General features: G+C 59.5%; 1 protein-coding gene across 1 annotated transcript in view; it reads right to left on the reverse strand.

The window, feature by feature from the left end:
* CUNH10orf90 (chromosome unknown C10orf90 homolog) overlaps positions 1 to 24,652 on the reverse strand; it is a 56,884-nt gene continuing 32,232 nt past the window's right edge. Inside the window, exons 4-8 of the mRNA XM_036223326.1 lie at positions 19,221 to 19,402; positions 17,097 to 17,274; positions 5,097 to 5,160; positions 1,119 to 1,218; positions 1 to 997 (exon numbers count right to left, since the gene is read on the reverse strand). Coding sequence (XP_036079219.1) covers positions 959 to 997; positions 1,119 to 1,218; positions 5,097 to 5,160; positions 17,097 to 17,274; positions 19,221 to 19,402 — 563 coding nt within the window. The 3' untranslated portion in view covers positions 1 to 958. The remainder of the gene's footprint in view (positions 998 to 1,118; positions 1,219 to 5,096; positions 5,161 to 17,096; positions 17,275 to 19,220; positions 19,403 to 24,652) is intronic.

The raw sequence follows: 24,652 nt of genomic DNA on the forward strand, positions 1-24,652 counted from the left end.
CGTACTGAGTGTCATGCAGCACGGAAGGTGTGACAGAAACACTCTAATTTTTGTAATAACTGCGTTTATTTTCATTTTTGATAAAAACTACTCTGTTTTTAACTCCCGAAACGCACTTGCATAAATAACGAATGCTATAAATGTTAACAGAACAACGGCCGCCTGGGAGCCTCTGGCCACTTCCGGCAGCACAGCTCTTCCTCAGGGGGTGTTGGGGGGGGGGAGGTCTGCAGAAATGCCAAGGTCACCTCCACGTGTCTCCAGCCAGTCCTGCGCTGAGAACCTCCACGACACAGGCTCTTTTGCTCGATGCAGAGAGGCACTGTGAGTGGGCTGGGGTGGCGACAGCTGCCGGACCGTCCCTGCCCACAGGGACACGGACAGCTGGCCCCCCGCTCTCTGGCACAGCACCCCCTTCCCCCCACTTCCAAAGTCAGCTCCCAGTACCGCGTGGCTCACGTATCCAGAGAGATGTTGAAGGCGCTGTGTGATGACCGGAAGTCTGAGGTCGGCAGAACTGGCAGAAGTTGGGACTCGTATTTAAAAAGCGATGGATTTGGGTTCCAGAAAGATGATGAAAAATAATAATAATAATAACCCCCAGGGATCTAAGCCCACATGAGCGTGTAAGGCCCTTCTGCCTGGGCGGGAATGGTAGGGGGAGAAAATCAGAAGCAACAGGGAAAATTCAGAAGTGAACAGACTGTCTAGTGGGACGTGTGGCTTGATCACCCACCCGTCTGCTGACCTGCTTCCTCAGGGTTTGTTGTTTCTGCTTGGTTTGGGTCAGCAATTCAGGAAGCTAGGTTTTCCTTTACGCAAAAAAAAATAAAAATAAAAATAAAAAAAAAATTAAAGAGCATCAGCAGCCGACGTCATGACGATAAGCTAAGTTTAATGGCTCATCCAGTGCTGAAGTCGTCACAGGACTGAGGGAGGCCGGCGGGGCGGCCTGCGGCTACACCGCGTTCCTCTGGAGGAGCTGGTCCAGCAATTGCTGGGAAAGAAGACAAAGCCGTGAGCGCAGAGTCGGCGCCTGTGCGCCGCGCACGCGTGCGCACACACACGCACACACGTGCACACGCACACGCCACACGTGCTGGCAGCCAGGCCGCTACCTTTTTGAAGACTTCGGCACGCAGTCTGTTACTCTGTAAGATCACTCTTTTCTTCTGTTCTTCTTTTTTCTTTTTAACTTCCGGCAAGTTGTTATAGATTCTGAAACGGAGCCAGAGAACGTTTCGAGCGGCAGGGCGTGTGCCTGGCGCGCGCGGGTCTGCGTCCGGACCCCGAGCAGGGGATGTCGGCCGCTTGCGGGCCATCTCGAACCCGTGGGACGCCAGGGCCCCGGCCCCCCGACCGACTCCAGGCCAGCGCTGCAGGGACGAGGCCAGCACGGCCAGCCGAGACCCAGGAGGGCACAGCTGGGGAGGCCACTTATTTATTCAGAAGCCACTCTTCTTGTCCTTCCTTCTCTACCATGATCGACCACTTGCCTGTGAAATGATGGCTTCCCAAGCATCTTCTCTGAGCGCAAACTTGCCCCCAAATGCCTTTGGCCACTCGACTCTTGCCTTCGTGTGACTTAGGAAAGGAGCAGCAAATAAAGGGAGGCAGCAGCAAGTCCGCTGCACTAGTGTGCATGTCAGCGTGTGTGCGTGTGGTGTGTGTCTGCGTGTGCGCGTGTGTGTGTGGTGTGTGTGTGGTGTGTGTGTGCGTGCGTGTGCGCGCGTGTCTGCGTGCGTGTGGTGTGTGTCTGTGTGCGTGTGCGTGTGGTGTGTGTCTGCGTGTGTGTGTGCGTGTGGTGTGTGTCTGCATGTGTGCGAGCGTGTGGTGTGTGTCTGCGTGCGTGTGCGTGTGGTGTGTGTCTGCATGTGTGCGAGCGTGTGGTGTGTGTCTGCGTGTGTGTGTGCGAGCGTGTGGTGTGTGTCTGCGTGCGTGCGCATGTGGTGAGTGTGTGCGTGTGCGCGCGTGCGTGTGCGTGCGTGTGTGTCTGCGTGTGCGTGCGCGTGTGGTGTGTGCGTGTGCGTGCGTGTGTGTCTGCGTGCGTGTGGTGTGTGTGTCTGCGTGCGCGTGCACGTGTGGTGTGTGTCTGTGTGCGTGTGCGTGCGCGCGTGTGGTGTGCATCTGCGTGTGTGCGTGTCTGCGTGCGTGTGGTGTGTGTCTGCGTGCGTGTGCGTGTGGTGTGTGTGTCTGCGTGTGTGTGTGCGTGTGGTGTGTGTGCGTGCGTGCGTGTCTGCATGTGGTGCGTGTGGTGTGTGCGTGTGTGTCTGCGTGTGTGTGTGCGTGTGGTGTGTGTGCGTGCGTGTGTGTCTGCATGTGGTGCGTGTGGTGTGTGTGCGTGCGTGTGTGTCTGCATGTGGTGCGTGTGGTGTGTACGTGTGCGTGCGCGCGTGTATGCGTGCGTGTGTGCGTGTGGTGTGTGTGCGTGCGTGTGTGTCTGCATGTGGTGCGTGTGGTGTGTGCGTGTGTGTGCGCGTGTACCTCCTCGCCGACTGCGCCCTCAGTACGCTGTCTCCAGTTGCCTCTCAGGCGTCAGGCTGACGCGCCCTGGTGTAAATGTAGCCGTTCCGGGGTATGAGCAGGGCCCGCGGCCCCCGTTCTGGACACTCCTTTCCTGCCTCAGGAGGAAACCCTCCTGTGCCGCTATGCCGCTAGCGTCCAGGGACACAGCGCGGTCACTGCGGGGGGGCTTCGTGGTGCTATGCCCACGGCACGCGACTAAAACTCCCCTTTTTTATTTTTTCTCAAGTTCAGAAGCCGGAAGCCAGGCAAATTGTGTTTAAAAGGTTCCACTGTTAACAGAATAATTACAAAGTATAAAAATGTCAATATGACAAACTTAAGAGGTGACGTCACCTTGGTTATCGGCCACTAGGCTAATTGCTGGATGTGCATTTTCTTGTTTAAGCCTCATGGTGGCTGCAAGGTGCACAGAACGCCCTGTTGCTGGTGAGGGACCCAAGCCCCCCGGGGGGGGGAGGAGCGGTTCAGGGGACTTAGGAAAGGCCTTTGCCTGGCATTCGAATCCGAGTTTGACTTTACGCCACAGCGTCCCCAGCCGTGGAGCACAGAGTGACCCAGAAACGCTTGTGCCAAGTAGCACAGAGGCCGGCACGCTGTGGGCATCGGTGCGGTCCGAATGAATGAATGATCACACGGTGCCACTTCTAGGAGCCATTCTAGAAAAGACAGTAAGGGGCCGGGAGGACAGCGGGGTGTCCCGAAGCTCCACAGCACAAACCCCTTCCGACCCCGGCGACCCATTTTCCGGGTGTCGACCATCCTAATCACTGGGGAGTTTAAGAGAAAGCTTCTAGGCCTCACCCCTGGGGCTTCTGATGCAGTATTTCCTTAAGAGAGCTTCTTAGATAAACACGCCACGTGCATACCATGGACACTCTACAGAGAGGGAACACTCATGAGGAAGATCACACACCGACATCTCCTGACACAGACAGACCTCACGGACGCCAAGAGCAAAGGGCAAGCTACGGCGAGATAGTGCCTAGTGCGACCCCATCTATGGCTGAAAATTAGATAACTGTCGACGTACAAAAAGAAGTCTATTTCGGGCAGAGCAAGGCCTGGAAGGCCACCCAGGAGGCTGACACCTGGGTGTCTGGAGATGCGCCAAGCTGGGGAAAGTTGGGGGTGGGGAGAGTTGGTCACGAGGGACTTTAGCCTCATCTCCATGATTGGAGCTTTTTAAATGAAAATGTAATACAGCAATATAATGAATAACACAAAATACATATAATGGAAAAGAAAGTGGCAGTGTGATTCCGTGGGCGAGTGAGGTCCCGCCGCCCACCCGGGGCACAGGCCGCAGTTCCCGGCTCCATCAGAGGGGGCCTGGCTCCCGGCAGGGGTGGGCGGGGAGGGTGGCGACTTGGGGAAGCCTCGCCTAGCTCGTTGGACCCGTCTGAGCCTCAGTTTCCTCTTTAGGAAAACGACAGGGTGATACTCCATCTACAGACACTGCTCGGAGATTGATTACTTTCGTCGGAAGGCTTCGTCACAGCAGTTCTGGGTTTGGGGATTGAGAGGGGACGATCCGGCTCGATCTTTTCGCCGAACTGGAGGGGATACTTTTGGTACGAGGTATGCACGGTGTTGCACCTCCTGAAACAGCGAGTCTCAGAACCCCCGTCGGAACGCTGTCGGCCGGTCATTCGGGGGCGCCCCTGCCCTCCTCCCTTTCACTTGTCTGCAAAGAGGCTCCCCACTGATGGCCAAAGCTGGCTAATTATCACGGACACAACATCGTCATGGTAAAAGCAGAGCTTTTGTGCCCGAAGTGGGCAGCAGCACCTTCTTCCTCTTGCCGTGGCTTCTCTAAGCGCACTATCGAGGTGGTTTAATTATTCTAATTCCTCCCAGAGCTAGACGCTGTATTATAAACTAATGGCATTTTACTCGCACGAACTCGGCCAACGCCGCTGTGTTATTCCATTTCTGTTGGGAGCCCAGGCCCTAGAACGAGCGGCAGCCTTGGTGTGCATCGGGGTGGTGAGAATTCGTGGGCGTCTGGCATAGCGGCCAGCCAAGCCGGAGAGGGAGCGCGTGCTGGCCGCAGGGCCGCCCAGCCCTGGGGAAGGAGGGCCGGGACAGCCGCCCGGGGCACTCTGCGGCTTCGCCGCCCCCACCCCCACGTTGGGCCCCTTTGCTCCAGGCCCTGCCCCGCCCACCCCCGTCAGGAGGAATGTTTGCTTCTCTGCTCCTCGTAAAGAGACCTTCGAACGCTCACAGAGACACGCAGCGCCAGCCTGCGGCCACGGCGGAGATGTGCGGAGCGCGCCTGTTACGAGCCTGGTGCCGCCCGGAGACCGATGACGGGACCGGTGCAGAACCCAAGACCCGCCACGTTCCTGAGGTTTTTTCCAAGAACATCATTAACGTTCAGAATTGCAATTTGACAGGTGCACCTCTTTTAGCCAAAATTTCAGATTCACGGCCAAGACAACCTCGGACCCTAAACGTGGGCCTGGAAACCCTGGCTGTGCGGGATGGCGCCAGGGCCCGTCGGGTGGCCCTGCCCCCTCCCCTGCCCCGTCCCCCTCCCCCCTTCCCTCATGTGCTGGCCAAATAAGTACCTTCTGGATCTCATGTGCATCTCCTTCTCCGAAATGTACCTCTCCTTGGGCTTGAACAAGTTATCTGAAAGAAAATGGAAAGGGGATTAATTTCAGAAGGCGCAGATGCCGCACGTTTCTGGAGAACCTTGCGGCGGACTCGGGGCACACGCACGGTTTGTTATTGACCCTTCATCTGAGCCCCGCCCGCGGCACACGCTGCAGGGCTCAGCGGACTCATCATGAGCAGCCGCGCCGAGATCCAGTTCCAACGGGCCGGTCCCGACCACGGTGGGACAGCGCGTGAAGCATGGGGTCGGCGGCTCCGACGTGAGCTTCCTGCGGAAGCGGCGAGTCGTGGTTTGCCGGGGGCAGTGCCTGGCGGCCCTGAAAGGGCTTCGGCGTCAGGTGCAGGGCCCTGGGCGCGAGGTCGCCCCACCCACAAAATGCCTCCACACTCGGGTTCTGGTGCTTCCAAGGACAAGGACGTCTGCCGGCCGTCACCGGGACATTTGGAGAGCTGGACTTGCATGCACAGCTCCAGGCTCCACTGGGGACACTTGGCGCTCGCGTCCTTTCTGGCAGACGGATTACCCGTGCCAGGAAATGTAAGGACTGCACCACGACAGTCCATGCCTTCGACTGAGAAAGTGGCTAGAAATCACTGAGTCTGGAATGCTTTCTGATGTCGGGATGCGTTATAATCACCATGACGTTCACAGACGGCAGCCTTGCTCGGGATCACAGAGCGGAAGCGGGCTCCCTGTAATTCCCAGGGGAGAGCCCACGTGTTTCCATCGATCACCCCCGCCTGGACCTGGGCCCCTCACTCAGTCCTCCTGAAAAGCCCCAGGAAAGTCCCAGTGACACTACCTAAGACATGGTGTCAGCTTAGGGCGGCCGGGGTCTTGGGCGAGCGGAAGTGTGACAGCTCGAAGAGCCCCCCTGGGCAGGGAGAAGGCGCCTCCCACGACGAGTCCGACTCGAGTCTGGGTCAGCATTCCTCAGCTCAAGCTCAGGGGGAGGCCGACGCGCACAGACGGACGGTGTTTCGAGGGGTAAAAATGTTGAAAACGGCGCTTTTGTAACATTTTTACCATCTCAAGTCAACGGCAAGCGATCTCTCTCGGAAATTCGTTTTGCGGTTTTGTTTTCGTGGGACTGTTTTTTGGTCATTTTTTTGGTTTGTTTCTCCAGAGCACCTGACGCCACAGCGGAGCTTGGGTTTTACGTCCAAGAGGAAACGAAGGCGAACGTGAGCCATCTGACGCCCCCGCCGTCTTGTCTTCTGCGCCCTTCGGCCCCTGCCCGCGGTGCCCCCGCAGAGGTGTAGAGCCTGCGGGGCGCGGCGCAAGCAGATCGTGCCCCAGAGGGCGCCGCCCGCCCCCCGCGCCCCGCCGGCAGAGCCGCCCCACTCCCGGGGGAAGCGTTTGCGCGGCAGCTCTCGTTGACCCTGAGTTTTCACAGCAGCGCCAAGCCCCTCTGACGAAGCGCGGGCCCCTTCTGGCCTGAGGAAGGAGGGAGGGAGGTTCTACCCGCTGGAGGAAGTTGTTTGCCATAAAGCACGTGCGCCCTCAGCGGAGGAAGAAGAGCCCCATTCGGCACCCTGAGCGGGACAGGACGCGGTGAGAGGCGGGGGCAGGCGCGGGGCACACCTGAGGGGTCGGCGTTACTGTCTCAGAACAATGCCGCTGGCGTGTTACTGGACCTCGGTTGATCTTCACACCAACCCCGTGACGGGTCCATGAGTTTTTGTATTTTAGGGAAAAGGAAGGTCAAAGGGCCAAGCGTCCCCTGCCGGGGTTCACACAGTGAGCGAGTGAGAGGCAGCCCCGTCCGCCCCCGCTCTCCACTTCAGCGCCGGCCCACGCCGGCGACCGGGCTGCAGGTCCCATGTTTTGGGAGCCCTGACGAGTGCTCGCCCATTTCCCCTGAGACCAGCCCGGTTCGCTCTCATGCCCCTGCTTCCTTCCACATTTAATGAGCAAGTGTCACGCCTCCCGGAAGTGCTCAACGAAAAAGAAAGACACCATTCTGCCACCACGAGACTTCGTCATTGGGCTGTTGGGTCAGATAACTAACAGAGCAGCTATGAAGTCAGACAAGAGCCCTGAAACATGGCCACATGGTAAAGGGGGCCTGGGGTGGCAAGGGGGTTCCTGGGGGAGGAGCTATTTAAGCTATGACCTGGGAGAGGAGGAGGATCAGGCAGCTGCAGCCTGGTGAATCGGAGACCGCAGCGCTTAGAGACCAAGTGCCCGGTGCAGGTGGAGGGGTGGGAGGACTCGGGGCTCAGGACCAAGCGCAAGCAAAGTGGGCTGTGGGGCCCGGAGAGGAGACCCAGGCGGCCACAGGCTTCGGCCTTAAGTCACTGTTTACTTGATAGCCAAGCTGTCACCTGACTGGTGCATTGCCATAGGGACACGAAGGTACACAAGACATACACGATTTGGCCCAGGGTGAGAGCAGAGAATAGACCTTTAGGCACCAGAACTGGTGTCTACAAAGGGAGGGGGCTGGTGGGGGCGTGGCCAGTCGCAGGGAGGGGCTCTTAGGGGCGTGGCCACTCCACAGGGAGGGGATGGTAGGGGCGTGGCCACTCCACAGGGAGGGGATGGTAGGGGCGTGGCCAGTCCCAGGGAGGGGGCTGGCGGGGGCGTGGCCAGCCCCAGGGAGGGGGCTGGTGGGGGCGTGGCCAGCCCACAGGGACCAGGCAGGACACAGCCCAGCTGAAGCGAGAAGGTGTCCACGGCAGCTGGCAGGAGGGCTGGAAGGGTGGCCCAGGCCGAACGCAGCTCCCACGGGGGCCTGCCCGCGTCCAGGTGGCTCTTCGAGGACCCACGCAGCAGGACCCACGGGGGACCTGGCTTCATGGGCTGGAAACTGCGAACCGTCCTACATGCACTTTGTTCAAAAACAGAGCGAAATTCCACCTATCAGTTCCCCTTTAACGGAAATTCTGCCTTTATAAAATTAAAGTGACTGGTGAGAACAATTTTCGGTCCACTTACGGGTCTTTTATGGGTTTTCCTTGAAGCTCCGTGGATTCTAGTTGACACAGAGTGAAGAGCTGTGGCCGCCTTTACCTGCCATCGCCATCAGAGAGGAGGTTTTTGTTTCCGGGGTGTTTTTCCCCCAATGAAATTATTAAGGTAAATTGCCTATTTCTGTATTTCTGGAAAATCTGGTTTTTTCTTTTTTTTAGCCCTGAATCTCTGTGTCTGGTCCATTATTGTACCTGAACCGTAGGGCCTGTTACTGTTTTCGTGTGGCAAAGCCAGACAGCTGTGGAAGCCTGTGCTGGCTTAAAAGTCAGCGCACACCCAGCTACCAAGATCCGGGTTCTTCCGAGCCTGCTCTGTGAACGCCGAGTCCCACTGTCTCCTTAATCTCTGTAAACACACGCGGTGTTCATTATACCCCTCGCCTCGCAGGTGTGGAAACTCGCATGTGTGTACGGGCGCGTGTGTGTGCGCGCGCGCGCGCACACACACACACACACACACAGGGACAGGTGGCCTCAGCACTCAGACAGCTGACAGTGTCACCAGGAGGCAGCGAGGGTCACCTGGAGCTGCCGTGGTTGGTCGTTTATGGGGCCTCGGCTCTTTTTCTCAGCCCTGGAGCCTTATCTGAAGCTCTGATTGCAAAGCTCCATTTTCACCATTGAACAAGCAATCTAAATGATAATCAAGTTCACGGGGTTATTAGGACGCTGTCTTCCCAGAGCTACTTTTCTGCACTCACCCTGAGCACTTTGAGGAATCTTCCAGAAGCCTGCTTCCCCTTAGAAAAAGCAAAACTGAGAGATGCCTGTTGGAGAGAGGATCCAGCCAGGAGCCAACAAGCCAGTTTGGAGCGTGGATGCCAAGTCCACACCTCCCAGAATCTTCTATTAAAGACTGAGCCTCCTAAGAGGAATAAATGGGGGTGTGTTTCGGGCAGGACAGCCCCTGGAGGGTTTCTCCCCTGAGCAGGCCCCCAGCACGTGTGCAGTCTCCGATCGCAAGGCTGCTGACTATGCCGGGCTTCGAAGCCGACAAGCGGCTGGCTGTCCTGACACCAGGGTGACTGCATCACGGTCCCCGGGAGTTAAATCCAGTTACTTGCACGTCACTGCTATTCAGTTCGCCTCGGCGAGGCCTCTCATTCGCTGACGTAGGCATCGGAGCGGTCGACCCTGGACTAATTAGCCCTCTGGAAATCAAACCGTGCACACCACGCCGGGCCAGGCCAGCTAGGAGACGCGTAGGGGGTTTGCATCTGAAGTGCTCTTGTGATAAAATCTTGTACTCGATGAACGGTGTTGTTTTTCCAAAATCACTTCTAGCCTTCTGCGGCATCCCGTGCCTGAATGACAGTTCCACGTGGCGAGCAGCCTGTCCCAGGGGCCAGGAAGGCAGGTGCTGGCCGCGTGAGGGATGCTGACATCACGATCTGGAAATGCAATAGGCTCCCTGACCCTCCTGGCGAAGGCGTGCAGGGTTAAGAAATGAAAAGTAAAGCAAAGCGGAGGTCTCCGGACGTCTCGACTCCTTTTTGCACACCCAGTTTGAGAAACGAGGCCGGAAGGGCTCCTGGCCACAGGGGACTGGACCGTCCTCTTCACGGGACGCTTAGCTCCTGCACAGATTGGTCCTTCGTTTAGGGCGAGGTCACACATCTTGGGGCTTCCATGAAAAGCGAGGGGGCTGGGAGCTAAAAGGCGGAATTGAAAAGGGTCTGTCCCTCTGGGATGCGGCTGGTGGTGAGAAGGGCCCCCGTGCCCCTCCCCACAGATCTTTGTAGTGGAGACCTCAATGCCTGGGGCCATGGCTTCAGCTCCCCTAACCAGCGTGACCAGATCTCCAACTCAAAGGAGTCCCTGAAAAACATTTTCGGAGAAAATGAGTCTTAAGGTCATCCCTGGTTTCATCCCGCTCTGTCTCTTGGACCCAAGGGCACTGTCACAAGCTGGTGTCCTCTGCTCTCCCTTGGGGTCTTGCATATGACACTAGGCTTGGTTTACGGCTGTCGGCCTGGCTGCCTCTCCCCCCGAGTGGCACGTGAACCCCTGGAGGACACGGGGGATCTCTTCTCCCCTGTTTGCTTGCTCTGCACCCCTAACACCACCACCGGTCCTGTCCACTCACAGCCGTCTCCATCCACGGCCAAGGACACCAAGCGCTAACCATTTACTGTCTGGCTACTCCTCAAGGGGTGAGATGGGACAAAGGAGTCGAAGGCCCCCCACCGGCCTCCATGAAAGCCCGGGGTCTGCGGGGGAAGGCAGCCCCATCTTGGCGGCGGCCAGCATGGCAGGATGCCACGGACACCTGGGACAATGTGCCGCCACCGTGCAAATTTGAGCCATCCTGGTGCCCGCAAGATCAGAGACTCGCAACTAAACCAGATCCCTGCTCAAGACCAGAAGCCCACACACTGAAGCCCCGCTGGGGGCTCCCGTCAGCAGCCTGAAGCGCGCGTCTCCCGGGGCTCCTGCCACAGCCGGCAAGGCCACGTGCAGCGTTTGCTGCAGAGAGGTCGCAGGCTCACTGGCGGTAGGCGGGGGGCTGCACCCGGCTTCTAGGATTCAGTAACTCCCATCCTTACCGACCTCCTTAAATACGGCAGGAAATCCAGAGTTCCTTTCTGTGTAGATAACATAATAACCGGCATTACTCAATTAAACGTGATGCACGCTCGATAGTGCCCTCTGCCTGCCTGACCCTCCGCACCACGCAAGGTGTCATTTGGGGTCCGAATCTGAAGACTGGGGTGAGTGGCGGCTGTGTGCCCTGGACACACTGCTCAAGCTCCGGGTTCCTGCGCTCCTGCTCAGTGGGGGGAGTGTCTGCTTTAGAGGTCCATGGGGGTCTCGGGGACGGGCCACGTGAAGGTGTGCTGTGGCCCGAGAAGACGCAACGGGCAGCAAGGACGCTAAGTGCCACCGTCCCCCAAGCGTCCCCGCCAGCCCCCAGCTCGGGCTGCGGCTCATGTTACTCGGACCTGGTACAGCGGGTCCCCGCTCCCCTTTACAGGCGGGGACGTGGGGGGCTCACGGTTCGGTAACTACCACAGGCCCCAAAATAAGTAGCTAAGACACCTGAAGCCTGCATTACTGATGGAGTCAGTGGTTTCCTCTCTCTGCAAATCCAGAGTCACGGTCCTCGCGGGGGGTGAGGGGGCGTCTGTTTTCACACGAGTGCCCCCTGCCGGGTCCTGAACCGCCGGCGTCAGCATCCCCTGGGAACTTATTACAAATGTGGACTCCTTGCCCCACCCCGGATCACCTGAATCAGAAATTCCGGGGCCAGGCCAGCTGTCTGCACGGCCACGGCCCTCCAGGTGAGTCTGACATTCGCTCAGGTCTGAGCACCGCTGACAGACGGCAATAAGAGTGATAAAGAAACAAGCCAAGGCACCTTGTCCCTGCATGTCACGTACACGTCACTGCGAGGTTCGCCACTGAACTACCGTGGAGGATAGAAGGGAAATCACTTGGAAAGTCATGTCAAGGCAACCGGGGGAGAACTGTTTCATAAAGTCATTTCCCTGCTAGTCCGCAGCCCCAGGTTTACCTGACGTTAATTAGAAATTGCCTGCCCTTCAAGTCTACTTCTAATCAATGAACAGAAATTAATCTTTTCTTCCCATGTTTCTTTAAAAAAAAACACAGCACGAGACCTTTGTCGCCGGCCCGGAAGGGAGAGCGTGGAAAGGTCTCTGAATGCGAGGACCTGCCTTTCAGGGAAATCATGCTTCTTGCTTCCTCTGCGGAATGACGAAAGGACAATTTACTTTTAGCCGATAAGCACATTTTAAAATTCCTTTGTGAGTAATATTGGGAGAACGGCTCCCAACGATTTGTTCAAATGTTTCATGGAAAAACATTCACGAGCTCGGACCAGGTGACCCTGGGGAGGTGGCTGGCCGCGTGAGGAGCGGCACGTTTTTCCTGGCCGTGATGACTTTCCCAGCCATCTCGTATCTGCTGGGTCCCTTCTCCAGCTGGATGCTCCAGGAATGCAAACGAATCTTAATACTTGCTCCAGCCCTCATCAGCGAAGGCAGCGCTGCTGGAGAAAGAATTCTGCAGGGCCTTCCGGAGCATTCCATTCCGCTCCTGGTCCCTGATTTGAATGGCTCTGACGTGGCTCGTCTTGGGAAGTGTGGATAATGCAATTCGGATTAATACCGTCTGCTGTGCTGCAAGGCGGCAGGGCCCTCCAGAGCGACTCGGGGTGGCGTGCGCCCGCCAGCACGTACAGTCCAGGGACATTTTTCCGGCACACCCGCACGGCTACAATCCACAGTGAACAAGGCAAGAAGGCAGGGGGTCTAGAGGGACGCAGGAGCCATAAGTCCTCAGACGGGAGCGACGGGACAGGAGCAGTCAGGGAGGGCTTCGTGGAGGAAGGGGGCTGTTCCTGGTGGGTTTTTCTACACGTCCACAGGTGAAGGGAGGAGGCCCGACAGGCGGACGGGGAATAAACAGAGACAGAAGCTGGACGACGGGGGCTGGCTTTGAGCACTGCCGGGCCTTCCCGGGCCTGCGGCTCTGAGGGCAGCGGGCGGCCGTGATTCATGAGCGACGTGCTCGGCCGAGAAGTGACCCGCCATGCCTCCCAAGTCCTGAGGGCTGGGAGAGCAAGGAAGACGCTGGACTCGAGAGGGTCTAGCGAGGTGAGGCAGGGGTCGGAGGGACAGGTAAGGCTTCTTTCGGGGGGTTTGGGGACCCTGATCGTGAGTGTAACCTGTGGTGAGAGAGGACAGTAAATGAGACCAACCTCCGGGGAAGGGTGGGGAGGGCAGAGCCAGGCTGGGGCAGGGGGTGTCTGGGCAGCGGGAGGGGATGGAATATGGGGGGTTTCAGAGGCTGGGTGCCCAGCGTAGTGGGGACGATGAGGGCCAGGCTTGGGGAGGTGTGGTCAGAACATAATAAAGCCACAAACTAGTCAACAGAGGATAGTGAGGGCCACTGCTGGCTGAGCACCCACGACCTGCCACTGCTACACACCTGCACCCATGGGTGCCATACTCCTACTGCTGCACCATACGGCGCTACACACTACATGTGGGCTGTGCGCGATGCCTCCCACACGCTCTCAGCCCCTCCTGCCCTAGACTCGTCCTGCAAGGTGGCAGCGGTGACTCGTGCTGAGATGCTCCGATTCCCAGGTTACCGCGGGCCTTGGATACCACCAAGCCCTGGAAGCCCAGGGGCCGCGTAGCCACGATGCCCTGGCTGACCCCGGCGACGGGAGCCGGTGGGGCCGCGACACGGGGAGGAGACACGGGCCCTGGGATCGGGGGGCGGGGCCTGAGGGTCGAGCCGGCTCGCCGCCCGGCCTCCTCTGCATCTCGGGTCTCATCGCCTCTGCACACCTGGCAGCCCCCATGTCCCACCGACCCTGCCGCCCAGGGGCCTCTGGCCTCTGTCACCGTCCGCGGCCCACTGCCCTGCCCCAGGCCGACCTTCATCACAGCTCGCCTGCAGCTACACTGCGCAGTCCTGCCTCAGCGCTGGACTCAGAAAAAGGTAAAACCCGAGAAGCTATAAGCAGCATACACGGTGCCTCGGAGCCCCCTTGGGCTCATCTCTGGCCCTGTTTTTCTCTCTACGCCCCCACTTCATAGTCCAGCCAGAGCTGAGCGCTGCCCCCTGGAGACGCAGGCCCCGAGACCACGCCCCTCAGACACGCCCCCGGGACACTGCCCTAGACCACGCCCCTAGACCACGCCCCTGAGGCAACCCGAGGCCACGCCCCCTCGCTGGCTCATGCTCATCACCTACCGCTCTCCCTTCAGGCACCGCCCCCCCACACACACACATTCACCTGCGTTGTCTCCACTCAACCCAAGTTAGTGTGCTGTCCCCAGGGAAGAACAAGCCCAAGCCTGTGGGTTTCCATGGCAACCCAGAACGCCTTTCAGGTCACTTGGCAAGTCCCCAGGTCATTGCCTCATTACCTGTGTGTTTGCCCCACTACTTGGGGGAGACCAGGGTCTGTGCCTGGCACTGAGTGGCTTATCAAGAAAGGTTTGCTCAGAGAGTTTGTGTCACTGCTAGAGCTGCACAAAGGTGGCCTTGGTGGCTCCCGGGCGAGGGGAGAGACTTAGGCATTAATTAGTTTTGGGAATTCAAGTCGCTGAAGACAGGTTGGGGCTGGAGGCAGGGCCTTTGTAAAGCCACCACCTGGCCGCTCCGTCATCCCGACTGTGCATAGAAGTCCCCTCGTCTGGGCACGGGAGCCCAGTTACCACCCACACGCGTGTGCAGGCACACGTGCGTCCCGGCCGCTGAGCCTTAAAGACTGCTCGGAATTCATTAGCTGGCCCTCTGGCCCTCATCGTAATGGTCCCCGCATGTCAGGAGCTGGCTGTCCCGGCCTTGCCGGCCCGAGTGGGCATCTGCCAGCTGTCCGAGGCCCCGCCTGAACCTCTCAGGCCGGTCCAGCAGCCAGGACCGCTGTGCGAGGCCTGAGCGGAGGCCACCTCGGCCCCCAGCGGCATCCGGGCCTCTTGCTAACAGACGTCTTGACGTGGCAGCCAGAGCTCATTCATGGGCATGCTTTACGCACTACTTTAGCACGTAAGGGAAACAGCTGCACTTTGCTTCCGTCACCTGCCAGCAGACAGGCTGAAGACAGGCTATGCGCTGCGGGGCCGCTTGACGGGGCCTGAGGCACGGCCCCTTGCTCGCCCGCGCTCACTCGAGGCTCCGGCTTCGGAAGTCGTCTGATTTAGCTGACCTAACGCGAACGGATACGAGAGCAAAGCTCCCACCGACAGGTCGACCCCGCAGGGACGGGCCGAAGGACCGCAGAATCCGCACACCCGAGTCCCCAGGGGGGCGTCCTCATCGCCAGGACCGGCTCAGAATTCGGGGCATCCAACGGTGCCTCCGTGTTTTAAAAGCCTCGACTGGGGCTGACCCCCTTTCATGCCCGATGATGCGAAGATTTCCGCGGAGAGAAACGTGAACTCGGAAGGGCCCCGTGCAGAGAGAAGTGTGTCTGCCCCGCAAGGTCACGCCCGGGCCCGCGGCGCTGCGTGTGCGCGTGCGACCTTATTTGTGCGACGTCACACGGATCGGGGCGGGCCCTCGCCCGATGACTGGCACTCATACGAGAGGAAGTGTGGACGCGAAGACCCACGGACGTGAGAGAGGGGCCCCCGTGGACAGAGGCCGAGACCGGAGGACGCGTCTGCAGAAGCAGCAAGGATGCCGTGGGCCACCGGCGGCTGGGGCCAGGTACGGCGCGGACGCCCCGGGGCTGCTGGCGCCCGAGTCTGGGCTTCTGGCCTCCAGGCCACGGGGAACACATTCCCGTTGTTTCAGTTACGCAGGAAGCACGGACGGCCCAGGCGGCCTCACACTGGTACCGGGAAGGGACAACAGCATTCCAGAGCATGTGGGGTCCCCGCCGTGGCACGGCTGGAGGGTCCCCGGCCTCACCCGCGGGTTCCCACATGCCCCTGGTCTCTAGCTTTTCCTACACAAAGTGAAGCCATTACTGAAGAGGAAGCCCCTCAGACACCAGCTTCTGTCACAGGTGGCTGTGTCAAGCTCTGGAGTGGCACTATTTTAATCTGTGCTGACGACACATTTGTCAGCCTAACCACTTGCATCGAGCGGGATCATCTGGAGGCCAAGTGGCCCACATGTCACGGGCACCCCTGCGGCCCTCCCCAGGACAGGCATAGCCAGCGAAGGCCCCAGGGGACTCCCGCTTGTGGTCAATGTTTGGTCCTTCATAGCAACCTGAACCTAGATTCTCTCTGCTGAGCCAGACAGAGCTTTTACTGGCCAAGTCAGCTGGAAATGCTGGTGAGACTCACATTTTCAAGGGGGGAGGAGTTCCTTGGCACATTCATTGGGTCGAGTCCCTTTCCTAGCGTGCTGAGAAGGAAAACCAGGGATTCTGCACGATCCTTTGCCATGGAGGGGTGCATCAGGTCCGCCCTTGCCGGGGCCTTAGACGACTCTCCATGGTGGTCCGGGGGACAAGGGGAGACAGCCTGCCCACGGACCGGGGAGGCCAACGGCAACCCTCTTACAACACCCTTTGTCCTCTGTTCCCTGGTCCCTCTTGTAAGATCTTGGCGACGTTTGCTAAGCTGTGTTTTATTGAATAGCGTTATTTCCCCAGAGGACTTCTGTTCAGAATGATACCCATGATTTCACCTCCTGGGGGTCAGAACGGTTTCCTAGGAAGAAATATCTATCTCGCTCCTCTCTCCAAAGGAATAAAGCCGAGGTTTCCTCAGGCCTCCGGACTCTGGAGTTTGGGTTGGCAGGCCATCGGTGTGTGCTCTGTCACCCAATTTTGTGCCTTTATGTCTTGTTTTTCTTGCTGGTTTAATAGTCTGTTTCTAAGCTCCACAAAGAGAGGATGAGGTCAGTCCTAAGGATGAGGTCCATCTTGCTCAGTGCTCTATCTCCAGCTCCCAGCACGGTGCCTGGCCCCAAGAAGGTTCCTGAGAACCCCTTCTCTAATGAGTGCATGGGGGCCGCCCCTCACAGGGTCAGTGTGACGCTGGCTTCACCATGCCTGGGAAGCTAGCCCTCCATCCGCCGAGCGCCCAGCAGGAAAGGGGTTTTGAGATGACGAATGTTCATGTAGACAAGCTGGAGTCAACCTCTCACCCGGAGTTCTGTTTTGCAATCAATAAAGGGCAAAGGGGGTGGGGGGGGGTGGTCTCTTGCAAATATCTGTCAGGAGCCAAGAATTTGAACTTGCTCCCCTGGCTGCTAGTCATGTGGCTTCTTTCCCAGCCATCGTGGGGCATCTGTGTCCCAAGTTACTTCTGCTGGATTCGGCACCCGTGTGTAACCTCGCGACGTGGGCTGGCTACCGGAGCAGGCCTCGTGATACCGAGGTCGGGTCCTGGGAGCCGCCGCGAGTCCTGTGTGTGCAGCTGCGGCATCATTTAGCCCATCGCCTCGGGGCCTCGGGGGTGGGTTCGGGCTCCGAGCACACCCCGCTCCGCGCCCCGCCGCCCCGCCGCCCGGCCTCCCCAGCCGCCAGAGCTCACCGCTGAGAGGGTGGGGGACGGTGAACTGCCTCTTGCCGGCCCGGACCGGGAGCGGGGCCTGCGTCTGCCCCGCGGTCTCCTTCCGCTGCGCTCGCCGCTGCTGGGCCATGTGCTCCAGCTTCTTCAGCCGTTCTTGCGAGCGAGAAATGAAGCGAGGGTTGCGGACTTCCAGCGCTTCCTGCCCGGAGCAAAGGGCATGTTTTAGTTTTTGGAAGAAGGGACACAGAGACGCGGCACGTCCGTCCGACCCGGTCGCGACGCCGATCGAAAGCACGGCACTCGGAGACTAAGGGCCACGGCGTGTGGGCGCGTGGCCACTTTCTGCCACCGCCGCCTGCGAAGGCCGTCGCAGATCTGCCGACGACGTGGGTCCTGGCAGTCTGTCCCTGCCAGCACCACGGTCCCCACGGCTGCATGACAGGCTAGTCACCAGGGTCGGGTTAGGAGCGCAAAGGCGCGCCTCCACCCGTCCCGTCCTGTACCCTCCGGATGCCCTAAATCCCATATTGCGAAGAGGCGCGAGCGGGCAGGGGACGGACGAGGCACGAGCCGCCTGCTCCGCTGGGCTGGGAGCCTTGACGAGCACAGCCCAGGCTGGCCGCGCCGGGAAATACGTGCCTTCTCAGGAGACACAGCAACCGTGCCCAACAGAAGCGACGCCTCCTCCCGGCTAGCAGGGGTTGGCCGGGCACCTCGCCTACGCACAGTGGGTCTGCAGGCTGCATGCGGAACGCCACACCTGCGCCTCGGCCCCGTCGTCCCTCACTGAAGTCCCCGCTCCGTGCCCTCAGTTACCCGCACGGGCCATGAAACAAAAGAGTGGCCACCGCTGTGCTCGGCTCCGCGCCGGACACGGGGCCGGGCGCGTGTCTTTGCGGTCTCTGGGGACCCCGCCTCGATTCTCGAAGGTGGGTCTGCTTATACACAACCTGAGGCCCGTGGCAGTGTGCTGGACCACAGGTGGCCCTGCCTGGGAAACTGAGGAAGCTCTGCGGGGTCTCCCGTTCAGCCTGAGCATCGTGGTACCCCCGGACCACCTCGTGCAGGAGCGACTCGCACACGTTCACCCCCACGCTGGACCGTGAGCTCCTGTGGGGCACGGGCCAAGTGTCACCCACGTCACATCCCTCACGGCCAGCGCCCAAGCTGGGTGCTCAGCAAAGGCCCTCCGGAGGCGCGGCCCATCACTCTCCCAGCCTCCTGGGCGCCCAGAGTTCCCAGGCGGCGGGGGCTCCATCTGTGTCGTGGACGAGCCCCCGACGGCTGTACCAGAAAGGGCGTCTTCCTGGCCAGTTGGCCTCCACAGTGCCAGCTCTAGGTACCGGGCACAGTCCCTGGGGCCTAGAGGGCTAGTCCCTGGGAAGAGACTACTGGCCCAGGTGTGGCTGGTGCCTCGGCGGCTGCCCTGAGGCTGGAGGCTCAGGCTGCTTTGAGACCCCCCGAGTCTCCTCCACCTCTCACCCCCACCCGCAGGAGACTAGGGGCTCCTGCTGGAGCCCCCTCCAGGCTCCCGTGGTGGTTTGAGGCATACCACGTGCCTTGCTGGAAGGCATGGCTGGCAGTCTGAGAGTAGCCAGGGTTCTAGGAGGTCGTCTGCCCTTCTGATCGTGACGCCTCTGTATTTTTTGAACTTTAAACAATGTGCACATATTACTTCTAGATTCCAGAGAGGATGCCAAGTGAACATGCCACATCCTCGGGCCCATCGCTGCGTGACTTTGGGCAACTTCCTCAGTCTTTCAAGGGCTAAATGTCCTTTATCTGAGGACGAAGTGGTAGGGACGCCTGACCTGAAAGGGCTCCCCGGGGAGGGAAGGGGCCGATGCCCGTGCAAAGACTTGCCCGACGTCCGGGCACCCGGGACTTGTCACCAGTAGGATCCTAGTCGCTGTGGATGTCATGTGGCTCTCGTTTTTGCCGGTGGAGTAGATGCCACAGTCTGCACTACTCACACTGCGACACAGGCCCGGAGGGGTCAGGACACCTGCCCAGGGTCACACAACCACTACGAAGGGGAGCCGGGTCTTCAGCCTCGGAAGCGGAAGTGAAGTCGTGGGACCCCGGGCTCCCCAGGAAACGTCTCCCCGTGCTGGGAATCAAACCCGGACACGCAGAAGGCCTCACCTGCAAGGTCAAGGAGCTTGCAGGTGCTTGCTGGCCCTCGGAACAGGCTTCCGGCGGGGCGGGGGTCTCCAGGCCCTCGGGGGCTGGCTCGGGCAGTACCGGCTCGGGCTCAGGCATGGCGGAGTCCTCGCTCTGCTCGCATTCCTTTATCTTTACAACCAAGTCGCAGCATGTGTGATCTCCTAGAAGAGAAGATTTAGAGCTCCATGTAGAGGCCACCTGGTGACTTCGCCTGGCTCCTCAACACCACCAGACACAGAGGGCAGTTCTGAAAATGGACGCGCAAGTGGGTTATTAAGGGGCCTCGATATGACGCCTCGTCACGGACACCAGCCCCGCACCCCTGGCCACCCGGGCCCCGGCGGGGGATGTCCGCAGGCGGCCAGGCTCACAGAGGAGTCCCCCGGCCGCTGCCGCTCGGGGCGCCTCTGCTCGCAATGGGAACGAGCTCCGCTGCTCTGCGCTTCTTGCTGCGTCCTGTACGAGCACAGTTCGCTTGCTCGGGGACGGCGAGTCGATCTACGTGGTGCTCGCGACATTAACGGCCCCATCATCCGCCCCTCCCCCTGACCTGCAGAGACCACCATTGGCTCTACATTCTTTATCGGAATTATCGTCCTCTCAGCTCTGGATTTGGTCCTGGGGCCATTTTGACATTTCTCTGTGAACAAGGTGTGTGAGGGGGGGTGGGGGAGGAGGTGATTGGAGAGCCTCGATGGCGTGGCCTCTGGCTGTGGAAGGTGCCTTAATTCATCCGCACTCACCAGGCCGGGAGACTCCTCCGCCTGGGGCACACTGTTCCTATTCCAGGCTCTTCCTGCCCGAGCCCCCTGCCTGAGCCCCACCACGAGTCCCCAGACACGGCGGGAAACCTCCCCAGCCCCGGAGCCGTCCCACGCCCGGCTCACGGGCTCTCCTGTCGCCACAAAACCACTTGATTCCTTCTCCCGGTCACCTCCTCCCTCCAGGCTGAGCCCCGAACCCCCAGGTAGCCGCCCCCCGCCCCAGGCGGGCTCCACGTCCCCTCCGTGTGTCTGCAGAGGGACACGCTTCACACATTCGGCGCATCGGTTGCTCGGTCTGAACAGGATGTCGTCGCCCCACAGCCTGGGACGCCCGTGAGGGCTGGACCATTGGACCATGCCCTGCTCACCCGGCACCTCACTGCAGGGCCAGCCCAGGTGCCCAGAAGGGGCTGCGTCGTCGGGGGCAGAGAGGCGGCCATCGGGAGGCTGACCGGCCGCGGGAGGCACCTCCACGGCCCTGTGAACGTCCTGCCCGAACCCTCTGCTGTGACCCCACCTCCCGTACGCGCATCCTCCGTGGTCTGGACCAGCGGCCCCACGTCCTGCCTCTGCTCACGGCCCACCCCCCACCACCACCTGCGAGCCCGACAGGCCTGCCGGACTTGCCACGCCTTGTCACGGTGGGCGCTCCGGGGCCAGCGGACACTTCCGAGTCTCCGCCAACGACGCACCGCTCGGAAGGCCGCACATCATTTTCTCTCGTTCTTCCACGTGTGTTCCCCTGACCCATCCGAGGAGTTCCCTGTCGCCCCCCACTCCTGCTTTAGGTCCCCTCCGCTTGCATTCCCAGCCCCGCTACCTGCCCCGAGCCCCCTCCAGCTGGAGTTAACACCTGCCGCCGCGCGGGCTCCATTCCTTGTTACGAGCCTTCATTCCAGCTCCCCGTGTAGACAGGGAGACCGGTTCCCTTCCCCTCCCCCGCCGCCCAGCCATCACCGGACCCAGCAACGCAAGGGCCGACCCAACACGTCCGTCGTCCTCGGTGCTCACCACAACGCTTCGTCCATTGCATCTCGGAAGCCTCCTCTGCTACGGGCCCCCACGCCGCAGCGACAGGGCCTGAGTGGCCTCTGGCTGGGCCCCGGCCCCCAGCCCGGCTGGCGGTCCTCCACGTTGTCCGGGAGGCAGTGTCCTTCGGAGACAGCCTGACGAGGCCTCTGCCCTTCCGGGGGCTTAGCCCGGCCGTCAGTCCCAAGTCCGCTGGTGGGATTGTAGGACCCCCCGGCCTGACCCCTAGAGCTTCAGACTCCCGCGAGGCCCCTCCCCTGCTGCCCCGCACGCTGACCCCCTGGGCCCGATCCAGCCGGGCTCGCTCCTTCGGCTCTGCTCTGTGTGCGCCTTTTCTTCGGTCCACCGGAGTCTCCATGAGTTTGGGTCTGATTTTTAAAACTCTAGTCAGCTTTCGAATTCCTGTCCGAAATCATCTCCGTGAGGAAGCCGTCTCTGTCCGGAGCTGCCTCGGGGCGTCTGGGGGTGCCCTCGGCTGCCTGGCAGCTCATCATGGATGTGTCCACGATCCCGATAGTGTCTGCACTGGCCCCAGAGGGCCTGGAGGGCCAGGGCCCCCGAGCACAGTGCCTGGCACACAGTAGGTGCTTAATAAATGCTTCTTTCACGTATGAATGAAGAGCGAGGGATTGACCCGGGTTCCGAGTGACAATGTTTTGTCAATTACCGTAAACATTTTAACTTCTAAAGCCCCAAACTCTACGATCCGATGTTTTCCTTTCAGCCCTTATTCACAGCACTTTGGAAAAATCCTTCAAGTAACTAATAGGAAAGCTACATTTTTCCCACCGACACTGCTGAGCACGACAGATACTTTTCCTACTTCGTTTTTCTGTCCTTTGCTGTCTCAGTGCTCACGACGGCGTCGGTAGGGTCAGTCGCTTGGCCTTTCCAGCCACGCCGCCTGCCTTGAATTCGTGGTTTCCTTCCGTGTGAGGGACCCACCTTGGCACGGGGACCCAGCTCGAGGGCGCGGCGAGGGCCAGGGCGCTCATGCTTGTTCAGTGCTGGGCACACGTCGGGGCCAGCAGCCACAGCCACCGTCCCTAGTCGTCAGCTGCAGAGGGTCACAGGCAGCCTGGTGGCCCTGCGGCCTTCAGAGCAGCCACCTCGGCATCTCAAACCCTCTCCAGCTAAGCCCAAGAGGCTGCCATGCCCCCTGCGAGCCCCCTCCTCCGCCTCTGGCGACACCGGCCTTGCACACGGCAGGGCTGGAATCCTCGCCCCACGAGGCGCTGCGTTTTGCTGCCTTTTTCATGCTCGAAAGGTAGAGGCCACCGCGGACAGCTGCCGGCCCTGCTCGTCCGCTGGCACCGCGGCGAGGGGGCAGCGTCGTGAGGTGGGCGTGCGAGCGTCGGGCCCAGGAAGACGCGGCGCCGCGCTCGTCCGGCCCTGCCTCCCTCGCCCCTCACCTCTGGGAGACGCTCCTTCTGCCGGGACACCACCGTGCTCCCGTGGACATGCGTGCGCATCTCGGAAGGGGCACAGGAAGCCAGGTGAGGGGGCGCCGGGCTCCAGGAGGCTTCGCCGCTGAGGCGCTGCGGGCCCGGGAAGGTCGCCGCTGGGAGAGCTGAGCCCGGCGGCGAGGGGATCTCCACGCGGCTCCCGTCCCACGGGGGGAGCAGACACGGTCACACGTGCTTCCCGGCGCCTCTCGCCGCTTCTAGAAAACACTTTTGTTTCTACTGAAAATAAAATGAGAGTTGTGCTCAAGACCCCTGGCGAGCGCACGTCTCTGTCCCGACTCCTGCACGCTGCTCCTGGGGACAGGGAAGTGGAGATGGCACCGCCCGGGGGTGGGGGGGACAGAGCCATCGGTGGCCGGCACGTGTGGCTCTCACAGCACGTGACAGGTGACCGTCATCGCCGACGCGCCTTCCCCTGAGGCCACTTACAAGCTCCACGGTACTTGCTACTCTCCTGCTCTTGGCTCCAAAGGGAGTGTGTTTGCTGGTGCCCTCCAGGGACACAAGTGACCTTGACAATAGGCAATGGAGTGGAGCATATTGACTCTGGGGCCAGATATCTGGGTTCAAACCCCGCCTCCACCTTACCAGCTACCCGGTCTGCAAAATCAAGTCACTACGATAATGAGGTAATAATAATAGTATCTATTTATTATTGTATTATCTATTTTTTTATGATAAATGAATATACGTATATAATATACGCTTTATGTAATTGTATTTTATGTAACATTTATATTATTAACATTAAATATTAATATCAATGTAATCATATAATAATGATCTGTGTAAGGTGTTAAGTTGGCATAGCACCTGACACGTAGTAACCATTTAGTAAATGCTGGTCACCCTTATTATTCCAGAAACGTTGTTGCAGGCTTACATACTATGAGAGGTAATTGTACTTCTAATACAGGCATGGATCTAAAATGCGGACAATGTGCTACTTGTTGCCACATTGTAATATTAAAAGTCTGGAACCCACGGATGCCCATCTATGCTTTGCAGCAGTGAAAAAAAATAAGGCAGACACTCCTACGTCCACGTGAGACAATCTCTAAGATGCAGTATCACGTGAACGAAGCAAAATGCTGGACAGTGTGTCGGGTCGGCTTCCCCAGTAAATGCTGATGTGCTTGGAATCTCTCTGGAAGGACCCAGAAGATGCCGGAAACAGCGTCGCCTTGGAGGGGGACAAGGCAGGACAAGCAACGGGGAGCGGGAGAGAAACCTTCACGCTGCCTGCCTCCTTTATACGTTGTTATTTCCTTTTTGTCTTTTTGGAATACTCTCTCAATTTTAAGGAGTTATGCATTTTAAATAAGGCAGGGACTCTCGGCCAGGCCTCGTCTCCTACGTGGGTGGGACTGGACCCAGCTGGAGAGCCCTGTCAGGGGCAGGATGCGTCCAAACCTCCTCGTGCGCTGGGGCAGACTCGGTCCTGGGGACCACTGGCATGATCAGGTCTCTTATTAGATTCACTACATTTTCGCAAACACCTAACACACAAAAAAGAAATGAGCCCGTGACTTCTGGCATTAATTTTAATAGTGGCCTCTCTTAAAATGCCTCGGCTGTCTGCAATTTGTTCTCGCCCCTCTATCCCCGAGTCCCGGTGTCCCTGACGAGGGGAACAGGCTGGGTGAGGTCTGGCGTGCAGGGCAGCAGGAAGAACACGGCATCCGGACGGCCCCCCGACCGAGCTTCCTGGCTGCGCGATGCGAGGCAGGCGAGTCAACGAGGTGTGAACCCAGCTTCCCATGTTCTTACAAACAGACAAACCAAATGCAGGTGAAGTACCTCCGGGTCCCGATATGTGTACACGGAAAGCACCCCAAAAAAAGGGTGGCGTTAGTCCCAACCTGCTGCTCCATTCTGCTGTGAGGCGCTGTATCCATGTATTTGCTTGTAGACTCGCAGAGATCTGCCTATTTGTCTGTCTCTTTACCTACCCGCCTGCCAACGATCTAGCTCTGCTTGAACACAGATTCTCGTGTGAACGAGTCCGTGCAGGCCGGATGTTCCACTTGGGACCTGGAAGGGTCCAATCAGCTCCCAGGGAGTGGAATGTCGGGGGCCCCCTGGAGGAAGGCAAGACGCAGCCCGCGGAGGCCTTTTCTGACAAGTTATTGATCAGGACGCTTTTTGCGGG

This window comes from Rousettus aegyptiacus, unplaced genomic scaffold, assembly GCF_014176215.1.
Source record: "Rousettus aegyptiacus isolate mRouAeg1 unplaced genomic scaffold, mRouAeg1.p scaffold_m13_p_6, whole genome shotgun sequence".
Lineage (NCBI taxonomy): Eukaryota > Metazoa > Chordata > Mammalia > Chiroptera > Pteropodidae > Rousettus > Rousettus aegyptiacus.